This window comes from Opisthorchis viverrini, assembly GCF_000715545.1.
Source record: "Opisthorchis viverrini unplaced genomic scaffold opera_v5_40, whole genome shotgun sequence".
Taxonomy (NCBI): domain Eukaryota; kingdom Metazoa; phylum Platyhelminthes; class Trematoda; order Opisthorchiida; family Opisthorchiidae; genus Opisthorchis; species Opisthorchis viverrini.
This window is the reverse complement of record NW_008751694.1, coordinates 2,217,764-2,242,707: the sequence shown is the minus strand read 5'-3', so window position 1 is coordinate 2,242,707 and position 24,944 is coordinate 2,217,764. Positions and strand designations below refer to the sequence as shown.

The window sequence follows — 24,944 nt, the reverse complement described above, 5'->3', positions numbered from 1 at the left end:
ATATTCCTCTATCGTGTGACTGTTTAGCTCAACACATTGGAGACATGTATGTTCCCAAGGCGGTCGAAGGTCTAAAGTATGACTCTTTCTATGCAGGCTCTGTTTACTCACTCCAGAGGCACTGGGTGAGGGGAATGACCAAACCTGGCGCCAGTCGACTGTATCCTATACGTGAACTGAGATACCAAGGGATCAGCCGAAAATGGCCGCATTTTACAAGTGGTTTCCCGTAATCTAGAAGATATATCTGGGATCACTAAATGTAGAATCCAACTTGAGCACCCACACACTGGGGTAACACAATTAATATAATATTTTGAAAATAGTAGTTGCCAATTCACAGTAGTCACGGTACAGTTATCTGCCGTTTGACAAATCACTGCTTAGAGGGATTACCCCTGTTGGCGTCCACGTCATTCCTGACGAGGCCACATTTTAGTCTCTCCAAGCCTGAAACCCATAGTGGGTTTCAATTTTTACCCAAGATATACGAACATCCAAAAACGCTTCTGTTCTCCAGACTACCGTGTCTTCACTACAGTAAAGAGAACTAAGCAACAGCCGTTTGTGGACAAAGCGATGGATTTGGTTTATCGTTGGTCCTAGTTCAGGCCTTCCACTATGAGTGTCGTGTAGCTTGACGCTTGTCTTTCATTAGCATCCAACAGGAATTGTGCGTCGACAGTAAACAAATCACTGGACGCCTGCGCATTGTAGGAAGGCAGCGGTGGTTTGTGCGGAGCCGACTGTGGTGCAACTCGCAAGCATATGCAGATGCTTGAGAGAGAGAGAAGTGCGAACATCCCGGCACCTGTCACAAAACACCAGTCGGCCTAAGCATCAAGTTATAACAATGGGCAGCGCCATTAGCTGTCAGTCTACCGTCGAGGTACACGCCGGAAACTCCCACATACTTGGTATAAGGTATAGCTGAAGTCACCGTGGTTCCAGGTTACAGCAATTAGACGCATCAGCTACGTCAAGGGTTTTGGTAGAGTTGGTCACAGTGGACCGAAAAGATTTCATTCGTTGATTGAATATACGACTATCGTCTCCGTAATGACGAATTCCAAAAACTCCTGCTGACTCCTTTTGTCGGCATGCCCAGTGGATAAATTTATTGGTCTCCAGAATGATTCCTCCAATAGAGTTCTTAGAGTCTTCTGAGACTGTGTGATCCCTTCTCATTTAGCTGTGTCTTCAAGTGCTGATTAATCCAGTCGCCTAGGTTCAGCCCTGTGTGTGCGTAAAGGTTTCACATATAATGATTCCAGTAATTGGGAATCACTTCATCAAGTCAATCGTGATACTCGCTTCTCTTTTTGAGTTGCTCAGTGTTGTACGCAACATTTAATTACAGAAGCTACGTGGGGTACTATTCGACATTTCTTTTTTTAATGGTGTCTCGTTTTGTTTCCAACTGGGCGTTGCCGGAATCTCTGAAAACGGAAGCAGTATTAAATTTACACACAAAAGTTTACACATTTTACCTGAGTTGCCGTATAAGCCGTTTTTATGCAGCGTGCGTTGTTTTTTTTGCACTATTCCGGCAAGATTTGAACCACGCCGCTTCAGGTCCTTCTAAGGCAGATAGTTTGCGCGAGGCTCCCCAAACTGATGACCACATACAATGAAAAGTGTTGTTCTTGGAACTCCTTTTGTTTAAATGTTTTTTTAAACTATATGCAATAAAGACAAACTGGGTTCTTATGGTTTCCAGCTAGCAGTTGATCGAACTACACCAACAAACCTTCAATGAATATCTGTGGAGAAAGTTTTATGGTTAAGTTCCAGCGTACATTTCATTGGTACCGACAATGGCTTATTCACTTTAAAAAACAAAGACCAGGAACTGTATGCATCATCTTAAGCTGGATATTTATTAGCGGTTGGATAATTTTTTTGTTCACATATAATACTGAAGTGAGCCATTTGGACATCGAAAGAAATATTTCTATGTACCAATGCGTGCACGCACTTTGCGGCTGATAGTGCTTTTGAAAACGAGCTAGTGCATTAGAACCGGAGGCCGTTCGGCAACACGTAGATGGATCCATTTAATTTACCGTTCCAAGGAGACCAAAGTGAAGTTTGTACAGAAAAATCCAAGTTGATACCGCATTAGTCGACATCAAGCTCGGTGTTCACTTATGGCTTGAGTTTAACGGGCATTTTCGGTCGAACGACTCGTTACTGAAATCTCCAATACCGTTCAAAAATTTGCGGAGATTACTCTGTCGAAATGAGGGGCTGACTAGAGGTAGTTTAATTCAGTCTTAGGTTTGTTGGGGAAGTCAAAAGTAGTTTTTCGGACTGACATTTGTGTCCTGTGTACCTTTTTCTTTTGATGGCTATTCGGCAAGAACTGCCTTTCAGCCAACACATCATGGTCCCACGTCATCAGATTATTCGTGCTAAAATTTTCCATTATCACTTTAGTTATAACATTGACGAGCACATCTAAGAGGACGCCTGATTTGTTTGGATATTCTTACCGCAATTTTCAGATATCCTGCTCAATTTCGCTACAACATATGTGAGTAAGAGTGGACAGGTAGTTTATCAAATTAGAGAGATCGCAATCCATTACCTTCGCGGCTGGTTCTTCCTCGATCTGATTGCAGCAATTCCATTTGATTTCATCGACACCGTGGACGTTCGAGAGAGTGATGGATTTCGAAATGGTGTGGTGAGTTAAATCGTGGAAATTGTGCAAAACAACGTTAATGTCTGTCTTTTGATGTAAACATCTCTCTGGGTAGGGTCCTGGTTTTGGAAAAATATGGTTCGTTTATTGATCACATTGTACATTTAGGTGTTTCCGCTCACATCAGTTGACTTCGAAACAAGCAGTTCCTCTCCGTCCATTTAACTGAACTCTTTGTGGGCATACAAATGTGATCTACGATGTACGAAGCCGAAAAGTATTTCTCAGGAGGATGGTTCCGTAAGCACCATTTAAATGCAGCTCTTTTAATTTGCCCCACGTTGTTATTTTTGTAAAGGCGTAGAATCATGAAAGTGGATTTGAATGCAAGTGAACATAAATTTGCTCGTAACAAATACGCTTGAAACGACTGCGTCCGAAACTGCGGAATAACCAGAGCAGCTCTAATGAAAGCAAGTCCTACAGTTCAGGTCGATATTTAGTAGGGTGAATGATATGCAACCAGGACGCTATAGTGATAATCCTGCCTCCGTAGACATAAGAAAACAAAGAGTTCGTAAACGGTGAAAGAAGAACAGGATAAATAGCTAAAACGGTTCAGAAACCTGCAGGTTTTCACGAGCCATATTATTATTGACAATGCATTGTACCCAGGGGAAAGCGTCCTTTGGACAACGTATTTCCTGAAGAATAAAGTGATCTACAAGATACCACTTTATCCTTTTGCTGTGATGGTGACTATTTTTTACTTAAACCCTGTTTACTCACTGCTTTATTAAGCGCTGGCTGGAATTTCCCATTAATTCTAAATGAATGTGCCAGATATTCAATAATATCGCGAATCCGTCATACACACTCGCTAACGCAGCTAAGGAACTTAAAGTCACTTGCCCCAGTCATCGTAATCATCTAGAAATAGTGGTTTTTCCCCAAAGCTAAACTTGAATAGTGACAATGCATTATGTTATGGAATAACACCAGCTGTAGCAGGTTCGTGGTTCTGCTGTAAATATAATGAACTAATGAGCTGGATCAATAGTATAGGCCAGTTCCCTGGAGTGTCTCCGACTGTGCGGCAAATAGTCAATTTGAGGAATAAGAATTTATTTGTTCCAGAATTCAAGTGGACTTATCTCACCAAGCAGAGATGGTTAAGGAACTGGCTCTCCACGTTTGGAAGGGTAATGCCTCTACTTCGAGCCTTTTTTCGACACTGGTTTCTTTTGAGCTACATGCTTAGTTTTACATACTTCATCGGTTCACCGTAGCAATTTAAAATCGTCAAGGATAAAGACTCCATAAAATTTCCAATTGAGCAGTCACAAATTTTTCCTAACAATTCTTAAATTAAGTGTGTCTAAAATAGTTGTAATCTGAGTGCTCCATTTATTTAGCATGTGCTAAATTCGTTTAGTTGCGTTAGTTTACTCACTGTAGTACCGAAATCAGGAGACCTTTTGTAGGAAAAAAGAGACGCAGCTGAAAATTCCTAACTTTGAGCTTGACTTCTCCAATTGAAGCGCACTTTGAAGCCTGACTCCTCAAACTCTATCAATCGATTTATACCGCAGTACATTCTTATAGAATCCCTATTTTCTGAGCCGCGATTATATATTCTGCTCAAAACTGTCTGCTTTGAACAGTAGAGCATTTGAATAATAGTTGCAAATAATCGTTTAGTTCAGGAAAACTAGTTCTAATGAAATTTTCCCAAGGAGCACTTGCAAGTACACAGGCAACCTGTTTGCGCCTATTATCAATTTGTTTCAAAAACTGACACCCAATAGGATAAAACCGATATGCCAAAATACTTTAAAGTGTACACTATGTCGAGGATTTTCCAGTTTCATATCCCCAATGTTAAACTGATGTCGCCGGATGTGCATTAATTTTATGCACGTAGTCTTATCCTGAAAAGCCTTGTTGTACCTCACTGGAATTGACTAAACGTAATGGACTAATGGTGTGCTTTAGAAATAAAATATAAAATTGGTGTGTTTCTTTTCTTCTGCTATGAACTACAAATATAGCAACTCACATTAACAGGTTTCTAAAAATCGAGGTAAGTGGCTTTGAAAACCGTTCATATGTTGAAGACAGAAATGCACAATGCTCTCCTTCCATTGTGTAGCAGTTCGGAGGTGCGTGAAACGAATATTTAAAACCCCAAAAGGTATTTAAATTAACCAGTGAGCAAACTGATGATGGTAAGAAAATATGTTTACTTGAACTAAAATTATGGTTATATTATGCGAATATTGACAACGAAAGTTGTTGTCACGTAGCGCAATTGTAAGTTAGTACAGACAGTTCTTCACTGTCACTAGACCATGGTGAGGGACAAATGGGAAAAAAATTATGATCAACCTTGGTATAAAACGAAGTAATCCATTGCGTGGACATTAGTGGTTAGCTCCCTAAAAACACTTATTCAAGAACCCTTCCTAAGCAGAAGAAACTTTGCCGTCGGAAAATGACCAGACGTATTTGATTAGATGACCAGAACTGTTAAGTCGCAGATGGTCAATGGCTTGTCAATTTCTGGAAGAATAATTTCCAAACAGTCTGAATACACATGTAAACAAGCATTACGCTTGGTAAAAGTAAGCCTGATTTTCTAGATCACTACGGATCCTACCCATAATCCGCTTACAGCATTCGCATGTTTTCTCGCTTTGTGCTTTGTGCAATCAAAGGCATCCTTTGCCACTGGGCATTGGTTTTTCAACTTGTTTTCGTGCCAACTTTTCATCACAGTCCTCATCTCCTTAAAAAGTGTAATTAATAAGAGGTTAGAAACATCTGATTGAGCAATCGAATCTTGTAATTTTAGTTCAGCGCCAAAAAGCTGTAATAGTTGTGAAACACTTCCGGTGACGATAGTCAGGGTCTATAATTAAATGAAAGTTCCGGTGCAACAAGATTGAGGCATTTTGTGAGCAAATTGAGAGGGGATGCTTGTAGGTTGTACTATTTAGTCTTCAAACCTGGTGGGACACGACTAGAGTTAGAAAGTGATAACAAGCTCGTAAGAAATAATCGCATTGTTCCGAAAGGTTGCATAATCGCACCCTTGATGAATTTCTTGAGTTTGTTTCACACACACGATAATTAGTTGCAGCAGCCATTACAGTATTAGCTCCTTTCAAGCAAGCGCATCTAATGTGGTGTCATATGTCGTACACAGTGATAAATAGTATGGATAAAAGAGCGTCCGTATACTATCACCTATGGGTAATCCCTTCTGCTTTATGATGACGTTAGATTTATTCTTCAGATCCGCACACTCAGACGGGCTTTGCAGGTGATTTGACTTTCATCAGTTCTTTGTTACCCTTGAGCACCCATTACTTCTATTTTACATTTCGCACTGCATTTTACAATTAGTCATGTCTCGTAGACACTAGTTTGTCTAAACGTGCAACAGCAGTGGGAAATAAACCGTGTGTTATATCAGCTCCCTGGACAAGTCCAGTGACGTCAGAAATGATTAGTGATACAGTTGCCAATGTCAAGAAAAACTTCGTGATAACTAATTCGGTCAAACCACCCTCCGTAATTTCGACGAATGGTCTCTTACTTGCATCATAATTCTAGCCTATTCACGGAACGTTCTGAAGTGTGAAGTATCTTCCCTCTTCGGCTTCACACTTATACAAATAAATCAATTCTTATACCCCAGGGCAACTTCAACTAGTAAACGGCTGGGATTCAGTAATTCTTTTTAAGTTTTCCAACTTATGAAAGAGGTGAGAATAAATCTAGGAACATTCCATCGCTTAATCTGGTTCCATGTTTTGCAGAACGTGTACGCCAACCTGAATGACATTTGCCTTTCGTAAAACTGATGACCGGATTACTGAAAGGTACCCCATCAGCATGTTCACTGGCCACTACAAATGTTGGTCACTGTTGTGATTCTGAAGCGATATCGCGGTCTTAACAGCGTGCAGTTGCGTCCCTTTATCTTCTGAGAATGGAGCAAACGTACTTAAGCGGTCAATCCCATAAAACGGTATCTGAGTTTTCAGCATATTTCAAGGCTTTCCCATCACTACACGTGCTTCCGTCAATGATGGTTCCTGTGAAGAAAGCTGACATTGTTAGATGCAGGGCTCCAATAGAAATCCGGCCACAACACCAGAAATAAGCGGAACACGGTAGTTCGGTACACTAAGCGGTCCATCAAGAGACCACGAAAAAATAATTCATAGTCTTTCCAGTGACTCGAATTAACTATGCAACCACCCATAATGTCCGGTGTTAACGAATGTTTGTGGCGAACATAATCCTGTTATTAGTCCCATCTTATAACCAGGGTTCCATGGTGTGTTCCATCTCAAATGAGGCTCGGTCACAAGAACAATGCCCAGCAGAATCGAGCTATCTCACTGTTCCAAGAAAAAACGGTTATGCTTGAGGAGCGGTTAGTGTTCATCCGAAGATCCACTACCTTACGATGACCTTACACAACATAACCCCTGACCGAACTGACCTTGATGACTGTCTAGCGGTGCTCAAGAAAATGACTTACTATAGATTATTTATTACTAGAGTCTCTATTGACCCGAGAAAACAACACCGAATAGATTCACAAGCCTCTAAAAACCAAGTATACCACACTGCGCAATGTGCAAATAATGCGGGTATCCTGAGAACGACAACTGTCAACGCAGTCTGTCAGTTCACCACGACACTATTTTTGTCCCAACCTATCGTCACATAACTGTGTATGTGGTCTCCACATTGTTGCTTTAAATTCATCTAGAAATGTTTTCCGCTGGCGGCTGATAAAATAAATTAAACAATAAGACTCACCATTTGCGTCTTCTCATTATACTTGCCAACGAGTTCCCATACCATTCGACTGTACGTTGGTGCACCTAAACGACAGGAGCATGGTTCTTTGTTCATTTACAATGGTATGACCACATTTATGAAAAAGAATATGCCTAGTCTACCGGAAGGAGCCAGGAGTTATAAATGTCCTAAGGTGGCTGTTTTTATAATGGGATATGGGCATTTCTCTTCGTTTTGTAACGCGCGACCCAGTAAGCTATCACAGTGGTTTGGTATAATCTTATGCACGAGTGTTGGCACCCGATATTCTGGTTACTATAGATTATAGGTTAATGTTAGGAATACCGGCTGATTTTGTTGCCTGGTTCATCCAAACTTTATACAAAATAAATACATCCATTTCTTATCAGCTGGAAATTGAATTATATTTTCAGCTGCACACGATTCCGTCCTGGATGTGATTGCAAGTGAATTGTAGTCACTCCTTTCAACATAAGTGTATTCTAATTTTAGTTATGTCACATCTTTTTCCCTGCCGAGCTTAATTTGCTAAAAGGCACTGCTTTGGCTTTCCCCAGCTTCGAAAGCTTTCCTGAGAGTTTTAGTAGGGGCAATCTACCGGTTTCTGATCTAAATTGTGCAAAATCACTTACTGACTTTACAGCGGATCAGTTGGTTGTGCATTCACTGACGGGATTATATAGAAGAACTGACCAGAGAATTTCAATAATGTTGATAAAAGTAAACGAGCGTCCCAAATGCACCAAACTCACCATATCACCAGAAACAATTTGAACAACCCGGCTGTCAAACGCAGTTGGCTGCTTAGTAATATCATCAATGTATATTGAGGTAAGGAGTATTCAACCTCTTCCTTCTGGCGTCTCCCGTCTTCAATTTTCATTAGTTAGGCGCAGCTATCATCCAGTCAACTTATTCAGCAGTAAAAACTGACGAAATTGAGTTTTTTTACAAGCGTCCCAGAGATTCAGTAATTTTAAACATATCATTTTGCAGAGCCTCGACCTAATAACTCCTTCAAATATAAGGTTCCAGTCAGAAAATCGGAATTCACCTTGGCTTATGCTATTGGTTTGCATTTGAGATCAAACAAATATCCTTATAACAAATGGACAACCGACAGAAAACCCACATCCCAAACAACCATTTCAACATTGCTCTCGAACTACACCGTAATCCCATACTCTGAAGGCATAGAAAGATCAAACGAAGTGCTGGCCTATGTAGTTTCCACCTTGAGCAACTACGAGAACTTCGGTCACAAAATTTGTGGTCAGTCGTAAAACGTTAACCTCTGGAACGTTCATTTCCAAGTAGCTTTCCACTATGCAGAATTTAAACGGATATAATATCGCGCTCAGCGCAGAAAAGTTTTGTTTGCCACTTTGCTGATACTCATTTCTGTACCCACTGATATGCTTCGCCAGTATATTGCTAATAAATCGTGTTGTACAAATAATCCTAAAGGTGAAACTGACGAAAAAACACACGACTATTATCATATAATGTATGAAGATACGGCAGCTAAATTATCTTCATTTTTCTAGAGCTGTTGTGTAGACGGACCTGGAATTTCCGAGTAGTCTCTAAGCATTATGGTCCACGAAATCAATCATGTCGTAATACTTAAAAAAGGAGTTAGACTCAAGTCGAACCCGTTCATCCACCAAATTCCTTTAATTCATGCAACGGTATTTGCATTTGTTGAACGAATGGTTTTACCTTGTAATAGCATGGAAAATTTTTTGTTGCTTTTGTCCGTTGCTTGAGGTTACGTGTATTTGACGTCCATCCAATTGTGTGACTTTGAATCATTGTGGCTAGATTGGGTAAAAGGAGCCAGTCATGAGATTATTCCATCCGCCCCGAAACCACTAATATAAATACTGCGTTGCCTGCTCCGTTGTCCTGTGTGCGTCCAGCCTTTGCTCGTCTAAAATCACCCAGCATGTCGCTCACCATAGATGATACAACTCGCCGTTCTATTGCTTAATCCACAACCCCGGTGACTGAAGGCCCTAGCAACCGACACCAAAAATCGTATGCAGGACGTTTCACAGACCCATCTGAAGTGATGGTCTATGAAACAGTGAATACTACGTGCGGCTGACTTGATGTGACTTGTGAACCAGAACCCGCTGGACCAGTGCCAAACAAAAGCAAGAAAAACCAAAATGCTTGATCCTTTTGTTTGGGGCCTCGGCTTATAAGCTGACTTCATTTTATTGGCCCAAAAGCAGTCTTGCGCACGTATTTACAAATTGGTCTTTCTACACATCTGATGCGTGAAATCACGCTGTATCATTTCTGAAATCGAAATCTTGTAGGAGTCAAAGTGAAAAAAGACCATTTTATATAAAACATTTCAATGCAGAAGATCGAGATGTTCGTATTGCTTGTCCTCACAGAGGTAATCAACTATCCGATCGCTTTAGCACTGCTGGGTTGCAGTTAAAGTTTTACGTGCAACCGTAGCGAGGTTAATAAGATCACAACATCCTTGCGGCTTTAGAATGACCAAAATTATGTATGAGTGTTGACGACAACTAAATCTAACACAGTGATCCCTAATACTTTAAGGGCATATGGGCCAAAACCAACGTGAACTGCTTCGTTAGTCAGTGCTATTGCGTACCGATTCTACATGAACTGTAGGAAGAGCCGCGTATTCGTATTCATTATATTACCTAAAGCCCACAAATCTTTGTCGCTAATTTGACTTTTGGCTCACTCGGGGTGTTGTGCGAGCAATTCATGTGTTTCTTCTGGTCTTGCAAAGCCACAGGAAACGTAGCATCATGATTCGTTTCGTTTACTTATATTACGAAGCTTTTCACTAATTTCAAGTACTTGGCACATATACTTACATTTTGTACCTATGTGACCCTTGTTTAGGACGCGAGAATAAACCGAATCTGATCACTGAAGGTCATATTTGCGATCGTATTGAAATGGAGCGATTATACCAAGCAAGAACTGCAGCATAGTTTCCACTAATTAATTCAGTTAGGTGCAAAGAATACTCTCTACTTAAACGAAAATACTTCACGAGGTTTTTCATACTTTCAATAGGATGGAATTTGTGCCAGAAATGTTAGCACTTTATTCATGAGGTGGTACTTTGACTGTTCATGTCATCCAAAGCCTTCATAAGATAAGCTGCATCTTTGGCCGCTTTTTCTCCTCTACAGGGTCAGTGGATCCAATTGCTCAAAATGGCCAGGTTGCTTCGACTGGCACGACTTTTTCAGAAGATTGAACGTTATTCACAGTACAGCACAATTATTCTTGGATTGCTTATGTGCATGTTCTTCCTGATAGCACACTGGTTTGCTTGCGGATGGTACTGGATTGGTCGGTTGGAACAGGAGTCTTCGACTCATAGGGAGCACAGTGAGTATGCTTTTTCACTCATCTCTCTACCAACAAATTATCTAGAATATAATCACAATACGTGTTAGTAAAATATCACAGTAGGCCCACAGAAATTGTTTGGCGCCACGCAAAAACGCACTGGTGTCTCGAAATAATCTCATGAACGGCGTAGGTGCTTCGCAGATTAGATGTAGCTTAAGACGACTGTCTGGTATTCTAAAGAATACTTCGAGACATCCTATGATCTAGAAACATTGAAAGGTGTAGATCTCTGTTCCTTGTGAATACAAACCACACGTGACAACTCCCGATCCACTGAAAGCCTGTAATTTGAAAGTGAAGTGAAATATAATCGCGAGTACTTACGATTGTTCTACTGCCCTCCACATGAGCACAATAATCACGTTTTCCTGCACGGTGAAATGTAGACACGCCACACCGATATGAGACTCAAGATACCCGGAATATACCTAGGTTGGAAACTTTCCTTCTAATAAAATATCAACTACTAACCGATTTTCTCAACCGCATTTAGGACGTGTGCTTAGGACGTTTTATGAGTGCTTGGTCGTGTGTGACGAAACTGGCGAGATTTTTGGTATTTTAATGGTTACTCAACATTTTACATGCCAGGCTGGTTGATGGAGCTCAGCAAACGGATGCACATGGCCAGCATGAATGTTAGTGACCCGCAAGCACAACAGGCCTTTTACGTGTCCAGTTTGTATTTCACAACGACCAGCCTCACTTCCGTTGGATTTGGAAACGTGTCTCCGAACACAGTCAATGAGAAAATATTTTCAATCATCACAATGTTGATTGGAGGTAAGTGGTGCCTGTATCTTGCTTGGCTGGTAAAATTCAATACCACTCACCTACATTGCGCATGTCAGTTGCTCAAACTAAGGCGTCCAGCGCACCATGTTTAGCAGAGTGGTATTTTCTCTTGTTCCGACCAGTAGGCTGCAAATCTGCTGTGCAGCTTTTACCCAAATCAAGCATTTGGCATGCGACGGTTGTGCTACAAAACTTCGCCAATCACAGCACTAACCTGCAAATGGAAAACAAACTATGGTGCTCTGGCGATATTGGTCCCACAGATAAGATTACGAGCTTTAAGTTTCCACTTTTCATGAGTTATTCTAACGTCCTCGCTCCATACAATAATTATTACATAGCTACTATTTCATGCAAGACGAACAGCCAATACACGCCTTCGGTACTGCGTCGGCAAAGTATAGTGAATTCTGACAATTTTTCACAAAAGCGTAGAGGTTCAGAGAACAAACGACCTGAAATTCCTCCAGTTCACCCGCGATAAGTTTACCGTTTTTTTTCAAAGCATGTCAAACCTGTGTTATTCAGGATTCGATAATGGAAGGTTTTTTCATGGAATTTTCTGTTTTCTATCCAACAAATACGTAAATTAAAGTGAATCGAGGAATGCTTGTGAGTTGTATCCAAACCCAACTGAATTCCAACCCAAGTCTGGTATTTTAGGCTGTCTAAACGAAATTGATGAAAAATCATTCCCAATAAATATCAGCTGGCAATTACGTTTATGAATGTAGATGAGACATGGAAAAAATGGAGCTAAGACCACCGTTCAAAATCATCAAAATACGAGTTATTTATATCACTAAAAACGGACTGCTTGTAGAGGAGTAATTACTTGACGAAGGCAACGTCAATGTACTTACATTTTTATATATGTGCATATAATCATATATCCTTTTTTATCGCACATTCACCTCTATTTGCGTGCGCGTTTTTTGAGTAATATGAAATCAGTCCACTCACAAAAAATATTAAATTAATTGACAAATGCAGCACGTTGAGGAAAAATACTGTTAAGTCAAGGTTGCCACTGATGCCGCTCATCACGGCGTTTTTGGTGCCGGTCTCGTAATAAACTGAGCTATTGCCGGAGATGTGCAAAAATGCTTCGCGTTTTTTACTGGTTTTAGTGCGGAGCTGTCCTGGTCACGCCACTGGCCTTCCAAACACTGGGTTGGGGTAATGCGCTAAATGAACATGTTGAAAAGAGTAACTACATTTTTGGCTCCAATAGAAGCAATTTTAGCCCTGAACAGGTTAATTGACGTGCCGGGATATCGACTGCCTGGAAATGTATGCATAACCTCTGAGTGACAGAATCCTGAAGATAGATGAATATTCACAGAGCATCATTACCAGGAATGTTTAATTCAAGATGGATGTTGTGGAGGAGGCCCAATGTTAGTTTTTAATTCCGTTAGGTACGCAAATTTGACAAAAATTATGTTTGTTGCAGACGGCTTTTAAAGGATTGGAGATTCATTCCTTATTTCCATGAAAACCGCTGTGTGTGTGATAGATGAGACGCATAAAATTGTATTTCATCTTTTTTGGGGGAACATCAGAAACTCACGAATCCATGAGATGAGAGACTTTGGGAAGGGTGTGATACATGGATGCATTTCTTGATTCGAATCTCATCTCGTTCGGTCCCAATACACGAAGTAACTGGAAAATACTTGAATAGCACAAATCACATTACTTGAAAAGACAACTAACCAAGGAAGTAAACCGTTCTTATGCGAATACCAACATGGTATTTTGGCAAATTGGCGCACTCCCGCAAACTGGGTTTCAAACGTGATGGGGATTTCAAAGTTTTGAGCCAGTTTGTACCTTACAGCCTATTATGAGACTAGTGCGTCCACTGTCTAATGCAAGTACACTTAACCCTTTATAGAGCGACCACAAAATACGGCTGCAGCATGGACGGAAAGCATTGTAAAGTAGTTTGTATTTCGGCGCACTGGAATTCAAATGGTAGGGAACGCTTACTTTCCATCAACTTGGTGCTATTGTGCGACTTAATTGAAATCCAAATAAGTTATTTATGATATTTTCTAAAGTGAACGCACAAATTTGTATGTATAATACAATAAAAACGTTATGGTATTCAAGTGCGAAATAAGGATGGCTGGCCACACTTGAGCACCGAGTAAAGCGAAAGCGGCTGTGGTTGATCGAGAGTTTTCTTCGGTTTTACGACTAGTATCCTATTAGGAGAAACAACTTGACTGAATTACCATTGCCAATGCGCAGCCGAAGGCATCGTGAATGGGAAATGCAGTTGAATTTTACTTGAGTTCCTTGTCAAGACCAGCTTACTTTGCAAAAGCCTGCAGAACATGCACGTAATGCACTGCTCATAAGGTTACCGAAACCCCTTCGTCTATCCCTTCTTGGTGCCAATCAGGCGGGCGCAGTTCCCGAGAACCTTATGTCCTACTTGAGCCAAAATTGCACACATTTGCTGTTAACGGTAGATTTACCTGGAACCCAGCAGCTGAAAAATATTCTAAACGAGAGATTCAGCTGGGTTCAAGGTGAGTCGCTTGTTATAACAAAATTGGTATGCACATATTAAGTTCTTTAATCTGGTTAGGAGCCCGCCTGGTTATCACCCGCCGTGATTACCCGGTAAAAGCAACTCTTTGCTTGACGTTGGAAATAATACAAGAGCCCCGGTGAGGCACTATAAATCTCGGTCCCAAGGTGAAAAATCCTGAATCAACCGTGACATAAGAATGAGCCATTCCAGGTAATATCAACAAATCTGATATGTAAATCCATCTGTCAGGCTTATGGTGCGGACCTCCATGGTACTAAGCGTTTGATACAGTAGCAAGTAGAAACAATGTAATGAGCAACCCTGCCGTACTTCCTACATAGATCGAGACCGAGTGATTCGCAAGGTTTCACTCTTACATAGACTATGTTTTCGTGGTTAGAATGCCTTATCTAGTTGATGAGCATGGGCAGCGCTCAATCACATAGCGTGTCGAAGCAAAATCAAACACAGAGCAAAATATTTTGACCACGTGCTGTTAGGATGTCGTACACATACAGAGTATGATGGTAGTCAATCCGAAATATCTTGTATCTGGGAGGAGACAGTGGCAGTGATATGGACTGTGGTGTCGCAAATATCTTGATCAGTGTGATTTCACTAGTGTTTGTGTGCTTAAATAAAATGCGCAACTGGTCAAACCCTAGTTCAGATGCAAGGTGATCCGAATTCTAAACTGAGCAAGTTGCATTTTGGATGAACTAATCAACACAGAATCCAAAACCTATTCCATTACTTTCGAAAGTAGCTGCAGCCGTTCAACCGAGTCCCTTGGTTGAATTATAGAATTCGATAGCCTTCAGAGAATTTCAACCGAATCCACCGGACATCTAGTCATATAAATATTGTTTTTACGTTGGTCTTTTCGATAGATCTAGCCTGATAATTGTATAAGTTTACGCTGGTATTACTAATTATTCATGGTCTGACCAGTAGCAAGTCAATAAACATGTCCTCGCTATGAAATTTTCTACTAGACACGCAACAGGGGCCCATAGCTTTGATGAATTCGTCCCAGTCAAAAGAAAAAGGATAGGGTATGTTTCTCGGGGCTGATTGTATCCTGTATTTGAACTTTTTAAAAAATCAATCATAGACCCAATCTGGTTGGATACACATTTTTTCAATTTGATGTACTTGCTTCATTTTTTCTCGGACGCCGGAGAATTCCATGTAGCAGATTTTAGCGTTTTTGTTACCTCCAGCCGCACAAATTATTTCCGAGATTGTCCGACTGTGCACGTGATTAATCAACATTAGGAACCACTTGTGTCATGAAACTGGTTAACATGCAGTTGCCTGCTATTTAGCGTTTTGTGTTCCCGACAAGAGGAACCAGCAATCGATGTCATAGCCACAAGTGCAGACGTTGTGAAAACAGCTATCATTTTGGGGGTTGCTATGCGTTTATAAAAGGAGAGTAGACGAAACTCAGTGATAGAATTGACGGCACTGTAGTTTTTACAATTTCCAGAACAAAGAAATTTCGTTATATCGATCCCAGAAAACACTGTGACATTGAACTAGTGCTCCGTGGGTTGTGAAAAGCTAGTCAATAGCAAGTTATGCGTAGATGCATGCCTAGCACATAACGTCTGAACCCAGCTTACCGTGTAGCAAGGAATAGGAAATCCACTGCGAGAACTTAACAACATGACAGATAGTGTTCAGAGCACAAGCTGTATCAAGTTGCTTCCAGTCAACAAATCTGATACCTAGTCAATTATTCGCATCAGTTAATAAATAACCGATCACGTAACTGCACTGAACAGATGATGTTTCCTGTAATTAACCGTATCCGATGTTCGCAGCTTGCTAACAGTACGCCAAATTACAACGACTTTCTTAAAGTTCATTTGGCTGACATATCTGGTTCGTAATCCCGGCTTGGTTAGTCCCCTTTTTTTATCCTAGTGGATCGCAATTGAAATTGGCTCTTCAGGAAGCCTAAAGGAACGTCAAGGCAACGACAAACATTTTATTCCAACCAGGATGAAATTGTATACAGTCTAATTTGACCACTGGTGCTTTTAATAACGCCAACCTTCAGCTATCTGACATGCTTCTTTTCCGAGCACTTAAATGTGCTGACCTACTATACTTTACACGATCGTCCGTCGTATACTGTTATCAACAAGACTTTCTCAAGATAACTCACCCAAGTATCTTAGCCAATGGAACTCCAAAGTCCGTCGCACCTACATCATCTTCGAAAAAACCGCTCTCACTAACCTGTCATACAGCTAATTCCTTGCTTATTAGAAAAGTGTTGATTAAAATGAATCAGGCCTAACAACCAGGTTGATCGGTCCCGACAACACAACACAATCTCCACCCATGATCATGAAGTACTCACTTCAGAAACAATAAGATTCATCTTAAGCACAAACCATGTCTACCTTGGGCTTGTCAGTTTCATAACATAAAGGTCACAAATTTGCATTCACTTAAAGATGGAAGAATCGGACTACCGGAAACTTTTCTTCCTGAGTACTTTTATTTCAGCTGAACGTCCTTATCTAACCACCGATTTTCTAGATAATTTAATCATTTGAAACAGACTGAAATACTTTTTAAGCCTAAACTATCCAGTTTCGATTCCGCTGCACTAACAATCAAGATATTCTGAGCTGCGATCAATTACTACCCCATTTCATATCCGTTCAAACCTGGAGCTCATTCGAATATTTGCTCGGTTCACCCAGTTTAGTATGAAAATCGATAATGTCTATGTTCGTGAAGGTTGGATGCTCCAATAAACACTGAAGAGAAAATCGTCAAGATCGTACTCGATAAACTCTAGAGAGACATACTGCGCGTTCTGATACAATTAGTCAAGTGATGATATCATTCCACTTCCGGATGTGCACATTTGTAGCATACTAAAGCCTACGGTTATCCATTTGTGCTCTACCTAAGAGTTGTGGTAATCATTTTACTATGCTGGGTTTATTATTTGGAACCGTTTGGTTCCATTCCGAACTATTCCCTAATTGTAAACACGTTTGTCACAGCCTTTCGGCATAATTTATTCAAAACCGTGCATTGCCCCGTACATCCTTAACACTAAAACGTTGCCTATTTGAACTTACCCAAAATGATGAGTTGCTGGTTTTATACACGTTTAGCTTGTTTCCACATCAAGTATCTAATTTAAACTAAGTATGCCTGAAGCGTAGACGGGAGTTGTGCATCTCATTGGGGTTATACTTCAAAACAATTTTAATCTAGCACTTAGATGAAAACGAATATCTGATCGTTGGCCAAAACTGACTGCTATTTTTCAAACGGTTCACCATATGGCGTATAATACGATGTCCCGTAATTTTCGTTAAAAGAGAAGGTGGTGAACTGTGAAGTTTTTCTTTGAAGAGTTCGTGTAAATTTCCGCTTTCTTGTGTGACATAAAATTGATCGACACATAATTAATTCTGACCCGCACCTTTGCGTTATTATAGACTGTTTAGACGAATTTTATCCGACACGTAAACTAGTTAGAAGATTGCTCACTATGCAGTATAAGGTTCCTTTGCTTCAAGAAATATTGGTAAAAAAATACAACATCAACGATTCTCATCGCCTTTGGCTGCCTTCTTTTTTATTCTTGTACCTTATTCCGAAGCAGATTCATAGTTGTCCACTTAACCCAAAGCGACCCATTTGTCTGCGTACTGATGGCAGTTTCAAATGAAGTTTTATCAGAAACTGACATGTAGGTCGGTAACACTGGACTTCACTTTATATATAAATATATATGTATTAGTAGGCACAGTATGAAAAATTACTCTATACGCCATTTTCTGGATGAAGGATGGTAGCTGTATGGACTATGGCACTCAAAAGTCCAAGTGTGTGCTTTCCCTTGTCTAGAGTCATAAGGGTTTTTGTTTGCTTTTATAAAGCATCTCTGGAACAAAGTGGAGATGCGTCGTTTGAAACACATTTTTAGCAATGGGAAGTTAGTTAGGGATAATCTAATTGCTCTAATAAGAGCGAAACTCGAGTCCAGTGCTTCCCTTTAGTGTGGACTCAGCGGAATAATTACGCCCAGAACAGGAACCCGGCCGTTCAAACGGGAGTGGTGCGCTATGAACAAAAATATCTATCCCGCGAAACCCCAGTAGTCAACGAGCTTCCTACGGCTTTTCGAAAACACACCGATCTTGCTAGTTGCACCTTGGTGACGGGCCACAGACAGTACTACCCTCAAAACAACAATATCACATAAACCGTAGTGCTTAATGGTAGACGTTTGAGGCTATTTATATCAGCCTGCGCACTGAAGAAAAGAGATAAAGTCCGCTGTAATGTGAACTCCGCAAGCTACCTTTGTTCTTGAAGAGACGCTACGTAGGAGGTTGCTGCAAACGCCTAGAACAGCTTTCAGCTAATTCTTGAGTATAGTGCTTTTTGAATGAAACTGTTGTATCTCTTCACTTTCCCTGACGCTACTGAGTTATAGTCAGAAGACAAGAAGGCGACCAGAAGTAACTGTGTGTTAACGCAATTACAACTTTCTATATATGTGATTCACTTGTGACCGTATATGATGGTCGATCCACTGTCTACCAACCAGTGTCTCCTGCACGCCCACATCGGTTCTCCGGCGGTTGTTCCTTTGTCTCGGTTGATCACAGATGGCCGTCTGTGTGCTTGTGTACGGGGTGCCTTTGCCTTGGAGTGGGCGTGAACTTTGTGTCCCTTTTTGACCTTTCTCCGGCACATGATCCAATCCGACGTGATTCAGACGTACAGGCGTAATCGCACGGCTCTGTTTCACATGATTGTTCCACTGCGTAGTAGGCTGATGCGCAGCCGTATTAGAAACACATTGTGACATCTCAAAGAACGTCTCCATATTAATAGCACCTGGTGGTTTTGCGACACATTAACTTGAAGGATATCATACACGATATATTCAGAGGCTCTCTATATAAAAATAAACTGGTTTGCAAGGTGGTGTGCCTTGCAAAATTTTCAGCCTGCTGAGGAAAATTCGCAGTTTGTCGATGCATCGAAACATGATTCCCACGCCGATGCCTATCAGTGAGATTGACTACTGGGAATGACATTAAAAATAGTCTGTGGGCCACAGAGAGGATGACCAATAGGTGGGGTCAAGATGGACATGTCTGAGTGAATGACGAATGCCGCGGCCTGATTTGGTGAACCTTGAAATGGCAACGTTAATTACAGAGGGACGATCGTAATCATAAAAATATGTTATGGCTCGACTGAAAAGGTACCGAAAATTCGGGAACAAGCCCACTAGAACCCAAGTCAGTTCAATAAATACGCGTCATTCCACCGCAAATTTATCCAATCTACGTGACATAAACAGGCCTCCTGAAATACATCCCTGATTTTCTCTGCTTTCATCGTGTCAAAAATACTGTGCGATTTGACCGGGATGATTCCACCGTTCGCGTTGAATTTGACAAGGGGGCGTGCTTTCGGTTGGAGGTGGGATTGGTTTCCGGTTGGTAGTGGATTTGGATTTGTGGCTGATGAGCCTGGCAACCCCACGCTTCCGAAACGAAAGCACGAGTCCTCTCCCTGAGTCAGTTGGTAGAACTGAAAATCATGATCGTAACTCACGAGGCATTTTCAAACAACCTGTTGTCGAGCTAACCGCAACATACGCTCGGTGCCTTCTCATTAAAAAAAACCAGAAATATATAAATCGGTTAAACGAATTTACCCTTATCGACTGTGGTTATGGGCCCGTTTTGTGAGTAAAGAAAATCCAGCCACCTGGCTCGTGATTTGAGTACATGCGCCCAACACTATTTTCTCATTTACTTTCGAAAAAAGTGCTTTTTCTTAGGGTGCATATAACAAGGTAAAAAATGTTGACATTTTCCAGTTTGCGCATACTTAGTTTTCTAAAAACGAAATGGGAAGATCCACGTTTTTCGATTTTTAAACGGAATGCAACGAGGTGATATCGCATACGGAAGTAGGCCGAGATGGGAAAAAACCTTATTTGTTACTAAATTTTGAATAAAGGCCGTCTATTCTATTAGTGGGTCCAAAGGATCAAATTTGTCTTCTACAAAACACAATTTTTTTTCATGATGCCAAAGGAAAATGTGACAAATGTGAGGCCTATGTGCGAATTTGTGCAAATATGCTTTTTCTGTTTCCTAATAGTTAAATCCCAAACTCATGGATGCTGCGGTGACACAGCAGTACGCTAACAGTACAGCGATGACTTTGTGGAGAAACCAATGCTCACCCAACAAGCGCACAGAAATGGTCACCTAGCGTGCCAACTGATCAGGTTTTATCACTTATTGTGTGCAGCTTCTTTACCACTCAGTCTCTTCGAGTCGCCCTTTTATTTGTAGGGAACCGCACAAAACGGGTATCACAACATGGTCACATGTAACTCTGTGTTAACCGAATCAGAGTAGTTTCAGAGAGGGGTGAAATGGAGCTTGAAATGTTTGAAATGCACCTAACGTTCTGACAGTCATGGGGAACAAGGACATTTTTGTTAAGTCTTCCCTGATCATTTATAAATGGTGTGTTCACAACTTACCTAACGGCAGCATACAGTTTAGTGGCTGCATCGGGAGGTCACATTATTTCTGGGCTCAAGTGAACTGATCTGAACGGATGCAACTGCAAAGCAAACGGAGCCGCCAATAACAGGCGCACTCATGGACTGTCAATATCACACGTTAGTTTCCGGATCTCCCTCCACGTGCTATGGTAACCGTGACTGTTTGATGTTCGCCATTATAGACAATAACAAGTTATGCTGTCTGTCGATTTCAGCACTTATGCACGCCGCCGTTTTTGGAAATGTCACCACACTGATTCAGCGGATGTATGCCAGACGATCAGCCTATCAGACAAAAAATCAGGATTTAAAAGACTTCACTCGGGCACATCACATTCCAAAACCACTCAAACAAAGAATGCTGGAGTTTTTTCAGGCCATGTGGGCCATCAATCGTGGAATCGACAAAGAAGCAGTGAGTTATTTTATCATGCTATGCTAGTTATAACTGATTTTTTGGCCTCTTCTCATTACATCACAGCCGCAGATCAATTTGGTTAGGCTTAACAATTAAGAAAACACCCATCCAGCATGCACCAATAAGTGTAGATTCGTTACAATACAGATGTACAGTTTAGACCTGAATGACTTCAGCCGAGAGTGTTCTATCATAACCTAGCACAATATGGTTAGATTGTTAACCTCTTCTCTGGGTGATGTGAGAGTAATCCTACCTTTAAGTGTGATGTTTGACTCAGCATTTTATCACATACAAAAAGAGCAACCACATCCTGCCCCAGTAAATCTGATTGTTAATTGCGCATTGTCTACATGGTCAGTATTCCTCAAATGTTTTAAACCATAACACAGTGAAACTTGAAGAATACCTCGGTCTGTTATGCTCTGTCTCCGAATAGTTTTCTGGTGACAGTTGAAAAAAGTCAAAAGTTACCCGGGAAAGCCAGGTAATGTTTGCTGGTTGACAGAAAATGACTGATTGGTTGTGGGATTACACGCCTTCAGCCAGAAATCAACAAGATATCAGACAGACTGGTCTGTTTTTGACAGGCCCAGCTCATCATAACTTTCCTGTTAACTGAGCCGTAGTAACATTACACTTGTGCAAATCTTGCTTCCATTGTGTCATAATACACTTTACGGCAGCAAAACCCAAGCATAAGCGTACTGCTGGTAGTTAATAGATCAAGTAAAAACGAAAAACCTAAAGACCAGAAAACTCATTCCTCTACCTCACCTAGTGTATGTCGGTCTTTCTGATTGCATGGTTCTGGTGGGACAAGATGTTTTTTCATTGCACAATACTTCTTCCTTTCCCGGTGTCAAGACAAACCAGTTAGGGTTTTCGTCATCGTCCATGAACACTCCTTTGGTGTTCAAGTAGAAGAACGGTTGAGAATTTTTGAGAACGATGTCTAAACCCCAAGTAGGGCGAAGCCGACTGCTGCGGAGTTTTCAGCACTCTTATGCGTAGCGTGTTCCTATGTTCCTCCATGTCCCTCATCACTCAACGTTAGATATCCTACTTCACTACTAACCTATTTTGCGTCTGAAAGATCAGGATTTTATCTTTAATTTGGTCTAGTAGTAGTTTTGCCCCATAACACAACGTCGTTAATTCACCCTGAGTTCAGGCCAATTACGATAACGAACAGCATCACTATCTAGAATGACACCATACTATTTGATAAGTTCTTGTGGATTTCCGCGATTTCCGGCTCGTCAGTCTTCCAGCTTGATATCAATTGATGCATGTGATAAACCTTTGACCGAATTTTCCAAGATATCGCCTTATTCAGGGAAAATACATGAGCTAACCTACTAAAGTCTAATTATATATGCAGGGAACAAAAATACGACAATGATAAATTTTGCTGTCTGATGTGCAATTGGTTTTTAAGTCCTGTTAAATGCTATGGGTTATATATGCGCGTTTTCGGTCGATCAGTAGACTATTTGAAGGCGAACATCAAAGTAGTCATGTGATGTTATCACAGTTGCGATTCGAGCGTTCTACAATTATGCGCTACCGAAAAGATTTCGAAACTGAAATGTGAAAGATATATAAATCTTGCAGTGTTTTTTCAGTGTGCTCCTATGAATATTGCTCCAATTGTTCGCAGAACATGTAGCGATAACATATTTTCTTCAGGTTTTATATAATAGGAAAACTGACGGTTGTTGAGTCAAGTTTTGTACAAGTTTCTGATTCTGGACTGTCTGTTGTTTGTGTTATCGAGAAAGTGCAGTTTGACACCTATGTGTATGATCAAAGCACCTGCCCGTATCCAAACTTTGAACACATGATAATGAACTCTTGGTCAATTTTGTCCCCTGAGCATGGCGACGAATACATATCCAACCGACATTCGTTCAAAGTTTTCGGGTGGTTCACTGACAACTGATAACTGATACTGATAACTGATAACTGGTAACTGATACTATCTTTACATACTGCTTCTACTTAAAACATTATACAGCGCAACATTCTGAAAGTCTATGCACCCATAAAATTCGTGTTATCAGATCTACGTAATCAAAACAAGCTGCACAATTAAGCGGACTCAGAAGTAGATATTCCATTCGCTAACGTGGCCAGGTTGTCACCTCAAGTTGCCGTATTTGGACCACGTTTGTCCGACACATTGTCTAAATTTAACGGGAGCTTACTTACCTACACTTCTGTGTGCCCACGTCATCTGCAATGGTAGTCGAATATGCTGCGATGAAAATTCGCCCTCCCTGGAAATCATAAACGGTCCTAATAATTCAGGGTACATTTTTCTTGTGTTTGCACCCCACCACGTAATAGAGATGGTTATGCGCAATCCTGCATTTTAAAAATGGCCAACGGAGTTTCCAGCAAAGAATATTCCTAAACAGTGGTCCAAAATCACACCAGCCAAACCTTTGAACAAAGCACTCCTTCGCACACCGACAATCAATGAGTTTCGTTGACAAACGAAGCGTCTGTCTCTCAAAACTGTCTACAGAGAGGCATAGCATCTAGTGGATTATGTTTCAAATCGGAGATGAGCTTATTTGCACCTTTCCAAAATATAGCGGATTGTCCTTTAGAGGAAAGCCACTGCGATGTATGTTTTCTGGGAACCAGAAGAAAGCATGAGACGATATTAGCATTACAATGAAATTGTTGACCAAACACAAAAGGTTCATTATGAAACGTTTGAAAAAGGAAATCGGAATCCAGACTGGTTGTTAGTTCGCTCAAGATGGTACTCTCCCGGAAGCAGCTAAACTATGAAAAACGTGCCGGCCTTTGTCTCGCCATTCATCGGGGAAAGAAAACTTAGGCTGCTACGTGCATTTTCTAATCCTTAACAAAGTCTGGTTGAAGGAACGTTGTACGGTGTGTTATACACTGACGCCGTTAAGACAGGTAGTAACGTTAACATTGACGTCGCTGTGACTTCTGCTTGAAATCTCTCAGGAAATTAGAAAGGCAAATACTGATCACTCTAAAAGTGCACATTAGATTTTCTTTCATTCTGAAACCAGAGGGATATTCTGTCGCTCTCAACAAGCACACATTCGTTCTTAAAGAGATCATAAAAGATTAAGAATACGAGTTTCAGTACTAAAGTTAAACACACAGTAGATTTATGTCTTCTGGTCTGATAGAGGCTTCGCCACTGTGCTTCAGGCAACAAAACAATGAGCATTTTCTCTGAGCATGCCTTGTTTTGAAAGCAACTCAACCTGAGGGTGTCCCTTCCAATGGTCTCCCGGCAATTTGTAAGTTAGGCACGCTACAAAACGTTAACAAAAAATGCATGAAAAAGGTAAAGTCTCCGCTGAGTTTTGCGACACAAACGTGCTACAGTAAATAATGATTCGCAAATCATATTCCACAAGTAACTTAAAAGTTGAGTAGCTCAGCCAGCTGAGAAACCAGAAATTCACTATGAACTATCGTGAGAAAGTGCATTTTACACTGCCCTTAGAGTAATTGGTGAAATGCAGAAACATTTGTAGAAAAACAACTTGCCGAAATATTCAGTTCCAGTGAATTTTTCTCACTACACTTAGAATTCATCCGATATCCACTACCCAAATCTCTAGACATTATTTCAGAAAATCTGAACAGAAAGTAACAACAAGAGCGACACTGACAACCACATCTTGCGGTG

The 24,944-nt window shown here is 40.8% G+C and overlaps 1 protein-coding gene across 1 annotated transcript in view; it reads left to right on the top strand.

The window, feature by feature from the left end:
- T265_13120 (hypothetical protein) overlaps positions 1-24,944 on the top strand; it is a gene marked incomplete at both ends in the record, with an annotated part of 72,243 nt that overhangs the window by 34,806 nt on the left and 12,493 nt on the right. The window contains 4 exons of the mRNA XM_009167273.1: positions 2,508-2,689; positions 10,681-10,882; positions 11,498-11,689; positions 21,051-21,250. Coding sequence (XP_009165537.1) covers positions 2,508-2,689; positions 10,681-10,882; positions 11,498-11,689; positions 21,051-21,250 — 776 coding nt within the window. The remainder of the gene's footprint in view (positions 1-2,507; positions 2,690-10,680; positions 10,883-11,497; positions 11,690-21,050; positions 21,251-24,944) is intronic.